The 19743-nt window shown below is 33.7% G+C and overlaps 1 protein-coding gene across 1 annotated transcript in view; it reads right to left on the bottom strand.

The window, feature by feature from the left end:
• Window positions 1-4345: 4345 nt before the first annotated feature.
• FBXO8 (F-box protein 8) overlaps window positions 4346-19743 on the bottom strand; it is a 46377-nt gene continuing 30979 nt past the window's right edge. Inside the window, exons 4-6 of the mRNA XM_026017535.2 lie at window positions 8108-8226; window positions 6821-7017; window positions 4346-4978 (exon numbers count right to left, since the gene is read on the bottom strand). Coding sequence (XP_025873320.1) covers window positions 4791-4978; window positions 6821-7017; window positions 8108-8226 — 504 coding nt within the window. The 3' untranslated portion in view covers window positions 4346-4790. The remainder of the gene's footprint in view (window positions 4979-6820; window positions 7018-8107; window positions 8227-19743) is intronic.

Genomic DNA, 19743 nt, shown 5'->3' with positions numbered 1-19743 from the left:
AGTTATATTTGTGGTGGACCTTAGATGATGAGTAGGGGAACTTTAGATATAGAAGGGAGAGCAGGATGTCACAGAAATGCCAGTTTATAAAAGGTAAAGACAGATCAGACCACATTTGAGGAATGCTGGAGATAAGGCTTTAAAGAAAGATAAGCTGAGGCCAGATTGCACGGCCTTTTTTTTTTTTTTTTTTAAGATTGATTTATTTCAGAGAAAAAGAGAGAGAGAGTGCATGGGGGGCGGGTAGGGGTAGAGGAAGAGAAGCAGAGGGAAAGAGGAAGCATGAAGCCCAGTCAGGGCTCAGTCCCAGGACCCTGAGATCATGACCTGAGCCTAAATCAAGAGTCAGATGCTCAACCAACTGAGCCACCCAGGCACCGTCAGATTGTACAGCTTTATATGCCATGGTAAGGCTTAATTTTGTAGAAAGGAATGTACTGAAAGACTTTAAACAGATGTGTCATAAGGAGTTTTGGTTATAGAAAGATAAATTTGTTTTATCAGAAAGAAGATCCACTAGTTCCCAACTTTAGTCACTTGGAAATCCATGGGGACATTATTTGTATATTACAATAACTGAGGAATGCTACTGGCATCTAGTATGCAAAATCCAGGCATGTTAATGTCCCATACTGTAGAGGGCAGTATCCTGTAATGAATACCCTTCCCCCTAAGCCAGTAGGACCTCCGTTGGAAAACACTGCATTTCTAATTGAGTAAGCATCCAGTAAACACTTATTATGCTGAGGGTTTTTTTTTCTTAATTTAATAGAGCATTTAGATTTATACTCACCTAGTTTTTTTTTTTTTAAGATTTTATTTATTTATTCATGAGAGACAGAGAGAGAGAGGCAGAGACACAGGCAGAGGGAGAAGCAGGCTCCATGCAAGGAGCCTTACGTGGGACTTGATCCGGGGTCTCCCAGGATCACGCCCTGGGCCGAAGGCGGCGCTAAACCGCTGAGCCACCTGGGCTGCCCTCACCTAGTTTTTAAAATGCCAGGAATAAATCACTATTTAGTAAGCATAGAAAGTAGTACAAATACTGTCCAATTAAAGAGAGATCTACTTCAAATGATGGCCAAGTAGCTCTTTCAGACCAATCCTTGAACAGATAAAACCACAAACTCTGGACAAAGTTTAGAAATCAACCACCTGAAAGTAATGGAAAGCAACCCAAAATAGGCTGATCCTACATTGGAGAGAATACTTGGAAGAAGGGAATAGCATTAGATGAGTTTCCCATTTTTATAGCTTTTGTCTGTGGGCAGCCCCCAGTCTGCATCCTAGAAACCTTTTGTGTTACTGACTTGAAGAATCATGGAGCACAGTTTGGAGCAAAAGCAGCTGCAAGAAAATGAAGAAAGAAAAAATGGCAAGAGAAGAAGAGAAAGCACTCTAATTTTTGTGTATGAACTGTGCCCCAAACTCTGGCTTCTCTCTGAAATATGTAATATGTACATACGGAAAAAAGATTTCAGGTTAAAAAAGTGAACTGACATTTGAGCAACTTCAGGGGAGCCACAACTTGCAACTGAGTTCTTCCAGTTAACTTCCAGCTTAAAAAAAAAAAAGAAAAGAAAAGAAAAGAAAAAGAAAAAGTCTTTGGAGAAATGTATCATAATACGGGGTTTCTACATATTTTATTTGCCGTGTCCAGGACAAAGTCTGAATTACTAACATATGAAGAAACAGGAAAATATAATCTATTCTCAAAAGAAGAGACAATCAAAGAAGATAAAATGATCACATAGAGATTTAAAGCAGCTATTTTACTATGTTCAAGGTTGTAAGGGAAAATGTGCTTGCAGTAAATGAAGACAGGAAATCTCAGCAAAGAAATATAGATTATAAAAACTTGAAGGAATTTCTAGAACCAAAAAGCACAGTAATTAAAATAGTTCATTGAATGAGCTTAAAAGAATGATTACAGAAGAGTCAGTGACCTAGAACAGAGATCAAGAGAAATAATCCAACTGAAGAGGAAGATAAAAAAAAAAAATCTGCAAGATGGTATCAAAAGTTCTAGCGTATGTATAAAAGGGGAGGAGAGAGGAATGAGACTGAAGAATAATTGACAAAAAAAAAACTCAGAGGAAAATGGGATTTTTATACATATAAGGAGAAAACAATTTGAATATACGGACTTCTCACTGGAAACAATGGATAACAGAAGACAGTGGAGGAATATACTTAAATGCTGATGGGGGTTAGAACTGTCAACACAGAATTATATATGCAGCATAAGTATTCTTCAAAAAGGAAACCGAAATAAAGACATTTTCATGTACAAGGAAACTATGATAATTGATTGCCAGCAGACCTGAACTGTTATAGATGTTAATATTTTTCAGGTTGACATGAATGATACTACAAGGAAACTTGGATTTTCAGGAAGGAATAAAACCATTAGAATGATAATGTGGGTACATATAAATGAGGGTTTTTTCCGTTGTTTAAAATGTATATGACAAAAAAAAATGTATATGACTACTCAAAGCAAATTATTACATTGTGGAGTTTGTAAAATATGCTATCTGTAATACATATGACAACTATAAGATAACAAATGGAGGAATTGGGTAAACATCCCTACATGGTTACAAGGTTTCTATATGTTAAGTGAAGGGGTACAAATATTAACTGTAAATAGGTTATGTAAGGTTGAATATCTTGATATGGGCTTTGTTTACTCAAGTACATGCATTTATTACGATTCATGGATTAGTACACTTAACATTTTTGCATTTCATTGAATGTAAATTTTACCTATAAAGAAAAAAGAATTTTTAAAAAGTGGATCTCTAGCTAATCATATACAATTTGAATTCTATAGGAACAAAGTGTGCTGATGTCTGAAACTTATATTACCTGTATCAAAACAATAAGATGGGTTGATTGATGGACTGAGGGATGGATAAATATCTGCTAAAGTGAATGCAGTAATACTCTAATTGTAGAATCCACATAGTGGTTATATAGGCACTCTCTATAAAATATTTTAATTTTCATGCTTGAAAATTTTCATTAAAAAATGTTACAAAAATAATACTGCCAATCTACATATATAATCTGGCCAGGGCAGAAAAAAATAAAAACAGGAAAAAGGGGAAAGTTGGAAATGGAGGATACAAAAAAGAAATATAAGGAAAGAAAAGAGAATACAACTAAAACAGAGGTAGAGAAAAACCTAATGGTAAGGGAGAGACAGGGATAGGAAAAAAAAAAGGAGATAGAGAGGGCAAGATGCCTGCCATTCATGGGAAAATACAAATGATACAATGTTATCATTACTGTTGGTCTTCTCAAAGTTTTCAATAAATTAGTTTTGAAGTTAAAAATTACAAAGAATTATTTTGTCATGGAATTCAAAATTATGCACATGTGAAAATTTAGGTATTTTCCTCAAGATCTGAGAACTTGTTTGCTTCCAGCCTAAAAGTCCCTTTGACTTCCAAAACTGTCCCTACCTATGTCTTGTCACTGAAAATTCTTAGGACATCACTGTAGTTGTTATATTACCAACCACTATTCACTTAGGACCAGATCTGGAAAGAAGTTGGGACTGTACACTTCTGGTAAAACGTTTCTACTCTTCTGAGTTCCTACCCCTTGACTAGCAGCTCTACTCATCACATAGTGTCTCATTTCAAAGCTGTTGCTTTTTACTTAGCAGTATTCCCAGGAAACTTCTGACTTTCCATATAAATAAATATACTGTTCTTTATCATTTCAATGCTACATATTTCATAATTATAATTATTAAGCCATGTTTATACACTTGCTCTCCATGAAGCATTATTTTTCTTTTCGTTACCACTCATGTAATATCTATGAAGGCAGGGCCTATGTCTAGGTATCGCCACTAACCAGCCCAGTGTTTAGTACACAGAAGGCCCTTAGTAAATATTTATTGAATGAATGAATGAATGAATGAATGAAGATAATTTATTCATTTATAATATCCCTTTGTCAACTGATTCTAAACAGAAATCATCAAGTTAAGAGAATGGTAAAGCTTGACTAATTACAAAAGATATAAGTTCTAAAACCATTCTGTTCCTATGTATATGCATCCCAGATTTTAACATAATTTGCTATCTCAAATGCTTTAAAGGACTTAATGAGAAATGAGTAACCCAGAACTTTTAAAAATGGAAAGTTAAGTGATGAATTTATACTATAAAAATAAGTGCTTGTTTTGCTTATTACTAGTAATAAATCAATACTCTTTTCAAAGTTCAAAGGAAAGAGAAACTAGTATTGGTTTTTATCCAAGTGAGATCCAACTTTTATGAAGATAGTAATAAGCTCAGATCACAATCAAATAAATTTCAGAACTCAGTTTGAGAGAAAAAGAAAAGGCTTTAGTTAAAATCTTTACAATAAAATAATTATGATTATAAATCTCTTTAGTTAAATATGTACACATTACATGGTATTTTAAAAAAGAATGAAAATGAGTAGTTGTTCAAGCAAATCTAATGCACAAATATACCATCTTTTAGAGTATGTCAGTTTAACATTCTTAAACAGCTGTGTCAGACAATGGCTCTGCTTTGTGCAAAACATGATAAGCAAAATTAAGAAAAATTCTGCAAAATTCTTTAGTTCCCCAAGGAAATTACTAAAAAAGAAAATAGTAAAAGAAAAAAAAAAGGTGTACACTCGAGCTTGATTGTATATAGAGGCTAGAATGACCAGCACTAATGTAACCCCCATATCTGCTAAATAAGTCCTTGGGTAACTTTAGTTTGAAGTTAATAGTTGAAGTCCTAGCAATTGTGCTTTTATGCAGCCACATGGCCAATAAGGTAGATGTTGTCATACAGGTGCCCTACAAAATCTTCACTAATGTTTTGAGCAGCACGACGGGTATTTCGAATAAATTCTCTTTTTGACATTTTATTCTTCACATGAGGGCTAGTGAGGTCAATGGAAAGTAGAATCAAAGAGTAGCACAGTACATAGACAGCATCTGGAATTAAAAATAAACACCTCAAATTATTAGGTGGCTTGAAAAATATCCCAAAGGCATTATCTAATATGATAATCTTCATAATTTAAAGAAATTGAGATTAGATCATCACTATACAGAATGGCCAATCATCCCAGTTTGCCTGAGCCTTTTCCAGTTTTAGCATTGAAAATCCTGTGTCCTGAACATGATAGACTCCTAACTCTGGGAAACGAACTAGGGGTGGTGGAAGGGGAGGTAGGAGGGGGGTGGTGGTGACTGGGTGGCAGGCACTGAGGAGGGCACTTGACGGGATGAGCACTGGGTGTTATTCTGCATGTTGACAAATTGAACACCAATAAAAAATAAATTTATTGGAAAAAAAAGAAAAAAAAGAAAATCCTGTGTCCTGGGAAACTCTTCAGTCCTGGACAAACAAGGATGGTTGATCATCCCAACTAACAATTCACTGAGTATTTTCTTTAATAAAGAATTTTAGAATAGTTCAAGATTTTATAGTGAAAGCTCATTCTAAATTTAATGATTTTAGAATTGGCTTTATTTTCATCATTGCTTTCAAATGTAATATTTCCATTCAACTACCCATAAAATACACTTGAAATGTTAGTATATCTATCTTCCCATTAAAAAAAGCCACATATTTACATAGAATGTTTTTTTATAAAAATATAATTGGGGGGCAGCCCAGGTGACTCAGAGGTTTAGCGCCGCCTTCAGCCCAGGGCCTGAACCTGGAGATCCAGGATCGAGTCCTGTGTCGGGCTCCCTGCATGGAGCCTGCTTCTCCCTCTGCCTGTGTCTCTGCCTCTCTCTCTGTGTCTCTCATGAATAAATGAATAAAATCTTTAAATTAAAAAAAAAAAAAAAAATATATATATATATATATATATATATATATATATATAACTGGGAAGTATTTAATGACAAAGACATGTATTAACTTAGTACTCAAAAATAAAAAGTAACCAACTTATAAGATCATTAACTTAATATTCTCATTTTAGGTATGTATTTTAAAGGTCCATGGAATTTATGTATCAATTTCAAAAGTAAATTTTTAGAGAAAAGATTGCTAAACCTGAGTAGCATGCAACAACAACAAAATGTCTTTATATATGCCCAAGTCAATATTGGATGTTTACTATCAAAATAGTAACAAACCTCAAGATACTTGCTACTATTATTTGCTACAACTACTTGCTACTACTATGGGGTTTTTATTTCAGATTCCTGCAGTCTTAATAAAGCAAAATTGAACATTTAGTCTTATAAAAGCATTTTCAACAAATTTCATATGATGGGTAAATGTTTTATAATCTCCACTTAATAAACACAATAAAATTTTTGAGATAACAAGAAAAGTAGAGCTCTGTCAAATGAAGAAATACACAGGATACTCAGGCTATCTTGTACACACGTAGATATATACTTATACACACAAGTTATAAAAATTAGTTGTATTAAAAAATTTTAGTAGAAAAATTCTAGGTGTTAACCTATGTAATATGTGGACTATGAAAAGCTTCAAAAATAATTTCTCAAGTTTTTAGTTAAATTAGTAATGATACGTAATTCTCAAACAAGAATTTTAATGAATTTATAGCTAAGTCTTTCTTCCTACAAGTGTGTTTACTACATAAAAATGACAACTATGATAAACCATTCTAAGCTCACATAAATGTTGTATTCTACAGAATTAGTCATTGCTACAAGTAGTAAAAGAAGTATTTGTAATTACTGAAAGAATGCTTCCCCATGGTGAGAAAAAAATGCCTCATGTACGACTATTTTTACCTGGAGATGGGAAGGGGGATAGAAGAAAGTCACTATATATATCCTTACCAGGACTAAGGCCAAGTTCTCGCATTAAATCAGGGTTACAAGCACAGAATCTATGTGAGAATTTTGTTATGAGAGTTTCAAGATATTCTCCACGCTCTTCAGGGGCATGGATATGACGAAAAAATTCTCTCAGTGCATTGGGCAAAAATTGATTTCTAAAATTATGCAATGTTACAAGGTCATCCAAGACATCTCTCCTAGTGGAAAAAAGAAAAAGATACAGCTTTAGTTAACATTTCTCCACTTAAAAAATGATAAAGACTCATAAATTATGTTTTTGGGTGAAAATATTTTATTACTGATTCTAGATCACTTACTCCTACGAAGTATACATAATCCTTAAAATTAAAAAAATACAACTCTGATTAATTTTTAAATCTCTTGTGGATAGGTTATAATAAAGTAAGGTAAATTTAGTAATTCTATTTAGACTTTAGTAATTCTAAATATAAAATAAATTAAAAATAAATTTTGCAATATTAAAAGGGCCAGCTTCTTTTCAAGTGTCTTTTTGGCTAAATTCAAACAGTAACAGAATTCTTTATGTTTTTACCTATAAAAATAATAAGAGTTCTCACTTTCCACACCAATCCACACCACCAAAGGTAACAACTATTTATGTAGGCTTAAAAATAAAATGTCAACATATAGTATATATTTTTTCTAGTATTTGTTTTTATTTCATATGATATACTGTGAACAGTTTTCTATGTCTTTGCACACAGATCTAAGTCATTCTTTTTAATGACTCAACAGTATCCCATCTTATGGATGTAACAATTCTACTTATATACATTTAGGCTATCTATAATTATGCAAATATTTGTGTATATGTGTGTACATATATTGTATATATTTGACTAAATATATGTATGTGTGTGTGTGTATATATATAATTTTTATATATACATATATATTTTTATCAATGGCATTCTAATAAATAGCCATCCCTTGTTATAATATGGTTCCAATTCTTGCTGAACTTAACTATGATTATATGACCATAATCTTTAATTTCTATCAATTGTTTAAGGTAGGGATAGGAAAATTATAGCTACTAGGCCAAATATGGCCTACTATCTATTTTTGCAAATAAAATTTTGTTAGAACACAGTTATACTCATTTGTTTACAGACTGTGTTTTCAGGCTACAATGGCAGCTATAAATAGCTGCAAGAAAAATTTCTCCACTAGATGACTGAAATGTAGTATGGTTTTAAAAGTAAAGTAATGCTTTTAATTCAGCTTTACTAATTTCTGATGAAAACTTAAAAAAATTGTTTTTACCTTTCATCAAGATAGATTCTCAGTTTTTTCCAATTTAGTGTTCTTGTACAGAAGATAAACTTTGCTATTTCCTTTGGTGAGTCATCTAGGATACCCTTGGACATAAAGTAGTTCACTCCCTAAGGCAGAAAGACAAGTCTACATAAATAAAGTCAGTCTTTATTTATAAATTTTAACAATTAGGCAATAGCAGAACAATAGCCATAAATTCTTTCCAGCATTAATAGACTTTTTATAGCTTCAACATGCAAAATACAAGCTAGAACTTGAGCTGAAACTATTACTTGTGGTTGATAGTTTACATGCAATGAAAAGTAGGAAATTCAAAGTTAAGACTCCTAAAGAAATCCTAATTCAATTTTCTGGCTCATGTCAGGTAAAACTAACTATACGGAAATACGGCTTACATGGTAGTGGTGGCTGGGGGAGGAACTATTATACAGATTTTAAAATAAGCTTTGTAGCAAATGCTTTTCCACTGCCTAATAAAAAACATGATTTCTTAAAGACATAGTCTAATACACTATTCAAGGAAAAAGCTTGAGAATAAGATTCTCCAAATCAAAGATCAACAAATTTATTCTGTAAAGAAAAAGAATTAAAATTTAACTTAAAGTAGGCCCAGTTCCAGGCAGGTTTATGGTCTATACACACTTTAGGCATCATTACATTCTATAAAAATTTAGCTTCAACATATAGTGAAGCAAAAATGTAAGAAGACAAATCAATTTTAATGTTTTTTTTTCATAGGATTTATCTTTGAATTTCCTTTTCCCTGCATGCAAAGTTTTCCGGAGAAGCATTATCCACAGTTTGTACCTATCTTAGATTTAAATCAACAACAACAAAACATCAACAAAAAAATTGAACACTGAAACCAATGTTTTCTCATGTATATGGAGGTCACATTCAAATAAATACCTTATGTGGATTTGAATGTGCAGTTATTGAAATAAAAGGCAGGTGTGTTTATTTCAACTCGTAGTTATCCAGATACATGCGTTCCCATGAATACTTATGTCTGGATAATAGCACACTGTGTGCAGTTAATCAGTAGAGAAAATGATGTATTATATACACGCAACATACTGTTTTCACACATAAATTCCTTCAGCATTTCTTCCCTTTTACAAACACATATAGTACTCAGAAATATTGCACCCATTAAGAATCCAAAACGTTAGAAGAATTTTTATGACTCTTCGAGATAAAAAAGTATCATAAAATTTTTATATTAAAAAATTACAAAGCAATTTGGTACCATGAGGTAATGCCTTTGAAACTTTATAATTATCTGTAAATTGTAATTCAAAGATAAGATTTTTTTAATATAAAACTAATTTTATGAGCCATCAGGATAATTTCCTAACGGCAATGTTATCAGTTTCTCATGTGAATTTTAATAGTATAAAAGCAGCGCTAGAGCACTAATTTCAAAAATGTATATAAGAAGGGCAGAATGTGATAACATGAAACTTTCTTGTCAACTCAATCATAAGCCATATTTCAGACTGCATCCTGGATACAAAGCTAGGAAATACAACATGGTCAAGATGGAAAGCCAAACAATTTGTTTGGAATGAGACTCTCAGCAATTATCTGAGGGGGGCAGGAACTAAAGAAATAGTAATGCTTGTTCCATCCTTTCCTCCATTAGTTTGAATAATCGAGAGTTGACTGTATGTTTTAATTTCATCTACTTAGTAAAAATTATCAGGTTTGATTTTTTCCAAAATTCCTCCATTTAAAAGAATATTTCAGAAGTATTTGCAGTGCTTAATTTTAATCTAAGTAATTCAAAACCCAAGGGACACCAACTAAATATTATTTAATAGCTTTTATTTATAACTACTTGTAAATCAATATTTCAGAATGTAAAATTAATTCTAATCAATTTATAAACTATACAAAATATTAAAAAACACTAAATGATCCATTAAATAATACATAATTCTCTATATGATATATGTGTTTTAATATCATTTGGTGCTTCTTGGTTACAAATGAACATTGGTATTTGCCTCATGTAAGCATCCTAAAAATATGTTGTTGATAATTTCCTTTTTTAAGAAATACATGTTTTAGGAATTTAGTCTTTCACCTAATTTGAAGTCTCCAAGATCACTCATATACAGAGGAGTAAGCATGAACACAGTCATACAGCTTTAAACTCAATCCTGAAAATGAAGGACACAGGTTGAAATAAGCCAACTCTGTTGGTTTTATGAGGAAAGGAGGCATCAGTTTTCAAGCCTGGGATTTCTCTGGATAGGAAGATTACTTCAGAAGGGCTATCAAAGTGAAGGGTCAAGGGATGTGAAATAGGAAAAGGCGTAAGATCAGATTATAATTTTCTTCAATAAGCAAGCTGGCAACCACCTGAATTCCTATCTTGTTATGTAAGCAATGAACTACAAAAGAAAACACAGTAAGAGATTTGTTGAATAACCATACATTTGTTTAATAAGTGGTATAAGTATTTTTTTAAATTTTTAATACAGTTTTAGAAGAATGGTACAGAGAAATCCCTAGAACACATAGCACATTACTAATCTGGAGTAGGGCTCTCAGCAGAATGAGAGTATGCATGTGGTGTCTCACAGACAAAGGAAATCATGAATATTAATCTTGGTCTATACTAACAGTTTCCAGAAAAGGGGAAGGCTGTAGAAAGTGTCAGAAAAGGCACTACTTTCCACATAATTCACTATAAAAGTGTCTGATTCTGGATGTCACATTTTGTGGGGCATACTGACAAACTAGAATTTATCTGGATAAAGGAAATCAGGACCTGATAAGATTGTTGAAGGGTCTAGAATTCCTGTTAGATAAGAAAGAGGTGAAGGATGTAGTGATATTAGCCCTAAAGAACATACTTAGGAAAGAAGATTAAGACTAAGACAGCTGAAAGGCTTTATCAGAAGGAAAAAGGAACAGGCATTATGTGTAGTTTTAGTGAAGATCTTAAACTGATTAAAACTACAGAACTTCTCCCCAGAAAAATTCACATACACATTTTTAAATTATAAATTAAATGCCTGAAGCCTAAGTAAGGACTGCAGGTTAGGAATCCCTATTCTTGATGATGTAGGAGCATGGTTACTGAGTGCCAGTAATAGGAAGAAGGTTAGTGCCATGTAAGGAAGGTCATGCTTACAATTTTACAGCTGAGTTGTTCAAGGCCAACAGTTCGTCATTTGTTTGATTCATTTTTTTTTACATTTCCAAAATAAGCTTAAGTTTCAAAATTATTACTTAGTTTATTTTGATTGCTTAATCTACACACATTTTACTCCATTATCTCTTCACTGTTCAACTTGCAGAATTATCTGAATTGTTAGAGTCATAGTATAGTTCCTTTTCTTTCACATGGGTATAATTCTAAGACATTTTTGTCTTTCAACTCGAAGATAAATTATGATAGTGTCAGTCCTATAATGAATTGGCTCCATAGCATAAAGGGAAGTTTTTGTCATCTGGAAGAAAACTATTGATCAAAATGGATTTTATTTAAAAAATAGTTTTAAAGGACTGTTACAGTGGGATAAATAAAATTCCTGTTATGAAAATAGATTGGATATATACATTAATATTCATATTTCTCTGGAAAATCATAAACGTATATATTCATATTAAAAATCTTAAATTCTTTAGTAAGGTGTTTTATTTTTATTTAAGAGAGAGCATGTGTGTGAGCGTGTGTGTGTGTGTGTGTGTGTGTGTGTGTGTGTGTCTGCACTCCATGCTCAGTGCAGACTAGGAACTTGATCTCACAACCCTGAGATCATGACCTGAGCTGAAATTAAGAGTCAGATGCTGAACCAACGGAGCCACCCAGACACCCCAGTAATGTGATTTTTAAAAGTATCCATTTAACTTTAGATTTAAATATAAAGACAGACACTCAAAGACTAGTTTGTAAAACAGATGTATGTATGCTGTATGTATGTGTAGATAGGTATGTATCTGCTTTAAAGCATTTCTGAAACACTGACTCAAAATATATAAAAATGATCTATATCTTCATTTAAAATGTATGAAGTGCAAGCTATATATGCAAGGTATTCAGTGATAGACACTGAGAAGTATACATTTTTGCTCTAAGAAAATCTAAAGTTTATCTGGGGAGATGAGATAGGTACACAAATAACTAGTAAACGAGTATGACAAATTAATGATACAAGGCAGTCAAATAGGGCCTAAATGAACAAGTATGAAAAATAAGCACTTCAGTAGTTCAGGAAAGGAAAAATCACTGTGGGACAGGACACTTAGACAAGTTTTCCTGGGATATCTACTTTGAAGGAATGGTACAAGTTTATATAGCTCAGAATGAGGGGAACACTGGAGATGAATATTTTACTTGATATAGTGTATGAGCAAAAGCATTATAAGATTTAAAAAAAGGCAATTTTCAGGAAATAGGGGAACTATTTTGGGTTTGAGAACAAGTCTGGAACCAAACTGTAGTAGGAATAGCACTGAATTTTAAGGTAAGAAGTTTATTTTCTACCTTATATGTAACTGGAAGCCTCTGAAGGCTTTTTAACATGATGAAGCAATGGCCTGTAATATAAATTTGATAGTAATATAAAGAGAAATAATAAAAGGGAAATTACACAGTAGGCTACTACAATTGTCCAGGCTTGAAGCAAAATAAATGCAAAGGAAATAATCTATTCTAAAAACATATGAAAAAATCCCCCACACATGTTACATATGTATATGAAAATAAGAAGTAAGAGCACATGTTACCATGCTGGCTATCAAGCCAAGGAATAATGAAAAGTGAAAAATAAAGTTAACTGATGTTTCTGGCTTAGACGAAAAGGGAAATGACTGACAAGGGGGAAAAACTCACAGGTTGTAGAGAGTGTTGATTTAAAGGAAACAGTAATGGGTTTGGACTTCAAAATTTTGGACTTTCAGGTGATGACAGATAAAACTAAAAGGGAAAGTAGGCAGTTGGCAATGTAACAAGACATTAAAAAATGCAGGTTCAAGGTACAGACTCAGGATCTTGAATAAAAAGAATCAATCAGTAAAGGAGTAGCCAGAGATGGAAGAAGGCAGATACAGAATAACATCCCAGAGGCTAAAAATCATTGAAATGTAAAGAAAAGGATATACAATGCAATTACCTACTATAGTTGAAAGATCATAATTTTCAAAAGAGCGATCAAAATCATGGCTCTGCCACTTAATGATTTTGTGAACATAATTTACTCAAAATTTGAACCTCAGTTTCCTAATCAGTGAAAATCTTATTTAAGTGGTTATTGTGAAGATACAAAAGTGTCTAGCATTGAACATGGCTTGTTTCCCTTTTCCTTTAGGCAGCTCAAGGAGATTAGAATGGGAAAGAGGGTAATGGATTTGGTGATTGGGGAAAAAAGAAAGTAGTGCCTTTTAAGGGGTCTCTTTTCACAGCATAATGGGGACTGAAGTCTAAGAAGAAAGCTAAGGAATGAGCTAAAGTTAAGGAAACTGACAGCTCACTCACTTGAAAAATTAGTACAAAGGAGAAAAAAATATTAAAGAACATTAAAGGTCAAGAAGAGAAACAAATGTTTTATTTTATTTTATTTTTAAATTTTTATTTATTTATGAGAGTCACAGAGAGAGAGAGAGGCAGAGACACAGGCGGAGGAAGAAGCAGGCTCCATGTACCGGGAGCCCGACGTGGGATTTGATCCGGGGTCTCCAGGATCGCGCCCTGGGCCAAAGGCAGGCGCCAAACCGCTGCGCCACCCAGGGATCCCTTATTTTATTTTTAAAAGTATTTTATTTATTTATTTATGAGACACACACACACACACACACACACACACACACACAGAGAGAGAGAGAGAGAGAGACAGAGACAGAGAGAGAGGCAGAGAGGCAGACACACAGGCAGAGAGAGAAGCAGGCTCCATGCAGGGAGCCTGACATGGGACTTGATTACAGGTCTTCAGGATCAGGCCCTGGGCTGAAGGTGGCGCTAAACCACTGAACCACCTGGGCTGCCCATAACAAATGTTTTATCAAGACAATTGTGACCCATGAATGTGAGAAGACAAAAGAAAGAGCATCAACAGGGAGAGGAAAAAACTGACATAAAAAGGAAGAGATCATGGGAGCAGCAAGTGGAGATTTGGGGAGCCAGGGGAAAGACTGAAAATACAAGTGGAATTGAAACTCATCACACTCTGGCCAAGATCCAAACACTCCCCAGTGCAGGCAAGGAGAAACCCTGCAGAGGACTGCCCTGAGGGATAGAGCAGCCACACATAACAGAGTGGCAGAATACATGAGGCATACACCAGAGACACTTTCTGAAGTGCCAGGCCCTGGACAGTATCTGACTCCTTCTTCATAAAGTCATTACTCTCAGGAGCAGGAAATATAACTTGCTTTCTTAACACAGAAAAGTCAGAGACCTAGACAAAAGGCCAAGATGGAGAAATTCATCCCAAAAGGAAGAACAAAAAAAGGTCACAGCCAGGGATCTAATCGAAACAGGAAATATGCCTGCTCCACCCTTTAAAGCAACAATTATAAGGACATTAGCTAGGCTTAAGAAAAGCATAGAAGACACCTAGGGAATCCCTCACTGCAGGGATAAAAGAGCTTAAAACCAATCAGGCCAAAATGAAAAATGCAATAACCAAGATATGTGAAACTGACTGGATGCAATGACCACAGGGATGGAAGAAGCAGAGGAACAAATTAAGTGATACAGAAGACGGAATTATGGAAATTATGAAGCTGATCAAAAGAGGGAAGGAAAAATCTTGGATCATGAAGGTAGACTTAGGGAGGTGATAATGCTTTCTGAGGCTGGAGGACAGGACAATATGCTGGTTCAGAGACAGGTATATTAAGAAACTGACAAAGGCAGAAAGTAGAGTCCATATTGATTTTCTTCTTAGGGTATATATACCATCTAGAAAGAGTTGGAAAAGAGAGCTCAATTGGATCCCACAGTGAAGTGGTAAAGATTTCTATCAGCCTTGGTGTGGGCAAAACAGGGAATCCATTAGGAGCAAACAAATGATAAACAGCAGGAAGAACCCAGGCTATGTTAATGTAAATTCATCCTATTACATTAACATAAATTCATCCCACCTCATGTTAAGTTTTCTTTAATAGAACAAATGCTGTAGTAATTCAAGAAAAAAATTAAGAAATTTTGTAAAGTAGACTCCATTGGGTATGTTACTAAAAAATGTTATCCAAGTGATATAGCCCCAAGACTTACAAGATCAGATTAGCGTGGTGAGTTGTTTTGATGTAATTTGTTTAGGAGGCAAATAATTCAAGAAATCATGAACAGGTAGCCTACACCAATATTAAGAAGGAATTTAGAATAAAAAAAAATGTGTTGGATAAAGATGTGGTATATAAACAATGGAATACTACTCAGCCATCAAAAATGAAATCTTACCATCTGCAACGATGTGGATAGAACTTGAGGGTATTATGCTAAGTGACATAAGTCAATCGGAGAAAGATAATTATCATATGATTTCACCTATATGTAGAATTGAAGAAACAAAACAGAGGATCATAGGGGAAGGGAGGGGGAAAAAATAAGACAAAATCAGAAAGGGAGGCAAACCATAAGAGACTCTTAACTATAGGAAACAAACAGGGTTGCTGGAGGGGAGAGGTGTGAGGGATTGGGGTAATTGGATGGTGAGCATTAAGGAGAGCTCATGATATTATGAGAACTGGGTGTTATATACAACTGATGAATCACTAAATTACCCCTGAAACTAATAATTGAATTTAAACTTAAAAAAGAAAAAGAAAAAGATATGTTGGGGCTTAGTCATCTATTTTTTTCTTATTTTTTTAAGAATGGCTCTTCTCCCATAATTCATGTTTTAAGACACATTTACTTTGTCATATGTCTTCTATTACATCAATACCCACATTTTCTCTTCCCTTTTAATAAAGACTTATTTTTTTGATTCAAATCATTATCCACAGTGTGCTTCAAAAGCAAAATTTACTATACATATGTTCAGAACCAGAAATCATAGAGAATAGAGTCAATTCTAGAAAACTAGGTAAGCAAAGCCAAATGAAAAAGAACCAACTGTTGTTGCAAACCTAAAGCTGACTTAAAAAATACATAGTCTTAATTAAAAAAACAAAACAAAACCCACTGACCACTGGTACCAAAAGTACTGGCTGGCTATTGGCATGGACACCTGGCAGAAACATTATGTAGCAGTTTGTATCAATAACAGAAATCACTAATGAAACAAAATTGGGAGTACCCTTGTTTTCCTAAGAACAGCATAATAAAGACATTTAGAAAAAAACCATGGTTTAACTAATTTTGTTCAAATTTTACAATGTAAAATCCAGAACCATGGCTACTATTTTTTTAAGTAATAGGTCTATCCTTAGAGCATTATATAATAGAAAGCATACTGGATATTCCATTTAGTTTTTTTAAAGGGCATGTGAAGACTTTTAAAATAACAGTCCTTAAATTTTAACAATAAATATTTACAAAACATAGTTCGATTTAGATTTCTACTTTTTCTTACAATGAGAACTGATACAATAATATTCAAAGATGTATTTTAGCCACAGTGAAATGAACAATTGAATGTCATCTTTTTACATTAAAAATATAAAAATTAAGAGATACAAAAATGTTATGGTTATTTATTTTCTGGATAGTAAAAAACAATTAGCACATCAGAGAGAGCAGCCTTCTATATGTCACATGGAGCATTCCCACTGTCTTGTTTGAAAAGAGCACTGATGGCTCAGATGACAGGTCTGATTCTATCTCTCCTTTTTTTATAGTGCTTTCAGAATCACTTAAGCAAAATTTAAAACCTTTTAATATTTGCTCAGTTGGCAAATTCTACCTAAACAGAGAATATGTGATCCATAGTTAAACTATGTGGGATAAAACCACATAGTTAACGGATATGTTCCATAGTTAAGGGATAAAACCACATAGAACTAGGGTGATATTCATCTGGGGATATATCTGTCAAGTAATAAACTAACACCATGCTTTTTAGTTGCAGCCAAGTAAATATAGATTACTTAATGAGCAGGGCTTAAGACTATGTATAGAAGTTTTCACTCTGTCATTTCATTTCATTCTACCCATGAAGTTTTGCAGGGTTTTCTTCTGTAAGTTTCCATACCACTTTGATTCATGGTAACTTAAGCTGCTTATACATATTATGATTGTTATTCCTAATTTAGTCACTAGACTCTGAGACTAAAATCAAAACTATGTCAAGGTTTTTAAACTCATCCTATGTGAAAAGATGGTAAGAGTGACAAATCAAGTTTCTCTCCTACTGAGGTGCCCATAAGTAGGCTATTCACTGGAAGCCTCTGTGTGACTTAGTTATAATTAAGACAATTGGGAAAGACATGTGAAGATGATTTTGATGTCAGTTTGAAATCTGAACTGCAGATTCCAGTCTTGTCTCTTCTGTCAGAAGAACAGAGAGCACACACTGTCCATGCTTATGTGGGGGAGGTAAAGTTGTGAAGAGGCAGTGCTGCTATATGGCACCCAATTCCTTCTCATAGTTACTGAAAGTGGTCAGAACTAAATATTCTGGAGGATAATGAAGAATCGTACTGTTCAGTTTTGAGTATGGAATATGGAATGAAATCAGCTTATTTACAGACTTTGAAGTGGCAAGGATTTCAGCTTTCAAGAAAGAACAATTTATGGAGGAAGTTTCCATATGTTAGAGTGCAAAATGTTGATGAACTAATAAGAAATATGGAAAATTCTTCTAATGGAGTCCTGGAGAAATGGAGAAGAAATGTATGACAGATTGTACTGTTTCCTTTTCACAGGAGACAAAGCAGTGACATCAGACAAAATCACATAAATAGCATTACCCAGGTTTTATTTATTTATTTATTTTTTTAAAATCTTTATTTATTTATGATAGTCACAGAGAGAGAGAGAGAGGCAGAGACACAGGCAGAGGGAGAAGCAGGCTCCATGCAGGGAAGCCGATCCCGGATCTCCAGGATCACGCCCTGGGCCAAAGACAGGCGCTAAACCACTGCGCCACCCAGGGATCCCATTACCCAGGTTTTAAATAACAATGAAAAGTTCTAAAAAAAAAAAAAGTTCTTATTAATTAGTTTTAATAGACTCAAAAGAAAAGGTTACACTTTGAGTTCTAATAGTCCCCAAAAGTGTCGCTCTGATGACTGAGATAGGTCAATAAGATGAGGAACATGAAGGTAATTTTTAAATGATAAATCACTACTAAAAAATCACTATTATTAAGTTGCTGTTAGCTAAAGTAAGGTTCTTGGAAAAGGCCCTTCTTCTCTAAACTGTCTGTAAATTAGAAAATAAAAGCTTTCTAGTCAAAATCTGGAAACAAAACTATTAGGTTAAGGTACAATTAATAATAATTCAAACTAATGAGAAAGTAACAAATCTGAATACTAGTATTGGCTAATTTAGAATTCTTGCTTTATAAAAATCACATACAAATAGAACTATTTAAACGACTAGCTCAACTTTAATAAAAACTAGTTTTCTCATATTACTTAGATTCTAATATGTGCATTCATAAATATACCTTAACAGCTCAGCAACAATTTTGAAATAAACATTAAGAAAAACTCCAAATCTTAATGGTAGACAAGTGGGATTTAAATAGTAGTTTCACGGCCAGCACATGTGTATACTTACTCATGAATTAAAGTATCTGTTCATCCTACTATCATATTCAGGTAGGACACATGTTTTAATTTGAACATAATTTTAGACACCTAATTAAACTGTTTAAAATGTCCACCAAAAGATTAAACTAAGCATTACCACTGACACCAAAAGTTACTGTATATGCAAAAGATTGTTCATCACATGCTACAAAATGAAATTAATGGCAAAGGGTTATTGCCATTTAAAGCTAGCAGATGTTGGTGTGACTGATATATTCTGAAGGAACATTACCCAGGTATCAATTATTTATCTACCAAAATCCAAAAGTTCCAAGAGAGGATGAATCCCAAAGCCTAGAGCAGTGCTTGGTTCTTGAAAGTCTAAGTTGCTATAGTTGTACCTCAAGTATAAATATAAAGCTACATTTTGGTGAGCATTTAGAGGCACTAAGCATTTAACATACATTATTTCATTTAGTAGACACAGTAACATCACAATACACATTGTCCTGTATTACAGATATTGTCTCCATTTTACAGACAGGGAAATTGAAGCACAGAGGTTAAATAATTTGCCAAGGTCTAAATCATAGAATTAGTAAGTGGAGAGGGACTTAATAAATATTTGTTGAATGAATGATTGAATCTGCTGTGCAAAGCCTCTAGGTAGGTGGCTTTCAAGAGAACCTATCAACTTTTAAGGATTATACAATTAAACTAAGGGGTAAAAAAAAAGAAAAGAACCTAACCAGAACAAAAACCTATGAGTTAGACCAAAACTCCAGTATACTTTGAAATGCCTCAAACATAAACTCTCAAAAGTTGGAGTCACCACTACAAAAAAGCAACAGGTTACTCTGATGCTATATTTATCTGCTAATGGCCAAAAGTAGTTCACAAAGATTGACTGACTGATTGATTGGTTTGACAGAGAGAGCATCAACTGGGAGGAGAGGGAGAAGCAGGCT

Source organism: Vulpes vulpes, chromosome 9, assembly GCF_048418805.1.
Source record: "Vulpes vulpes isolate BD-2025 chromosome 9, VulVul3, whole genome shotgun sequence".
In the NCBI taxonomy this organism is placed as follows: Eukaryota; Metazoa; Chordata; class Mammalia; order Carnivora; family Canidae; genus Vulpes; species Vulpes vulpes.
Note: the sequence above shows the minus strand (reverse complement) of the source record. Positions and strands in the feature narration are given on the sequence as shown.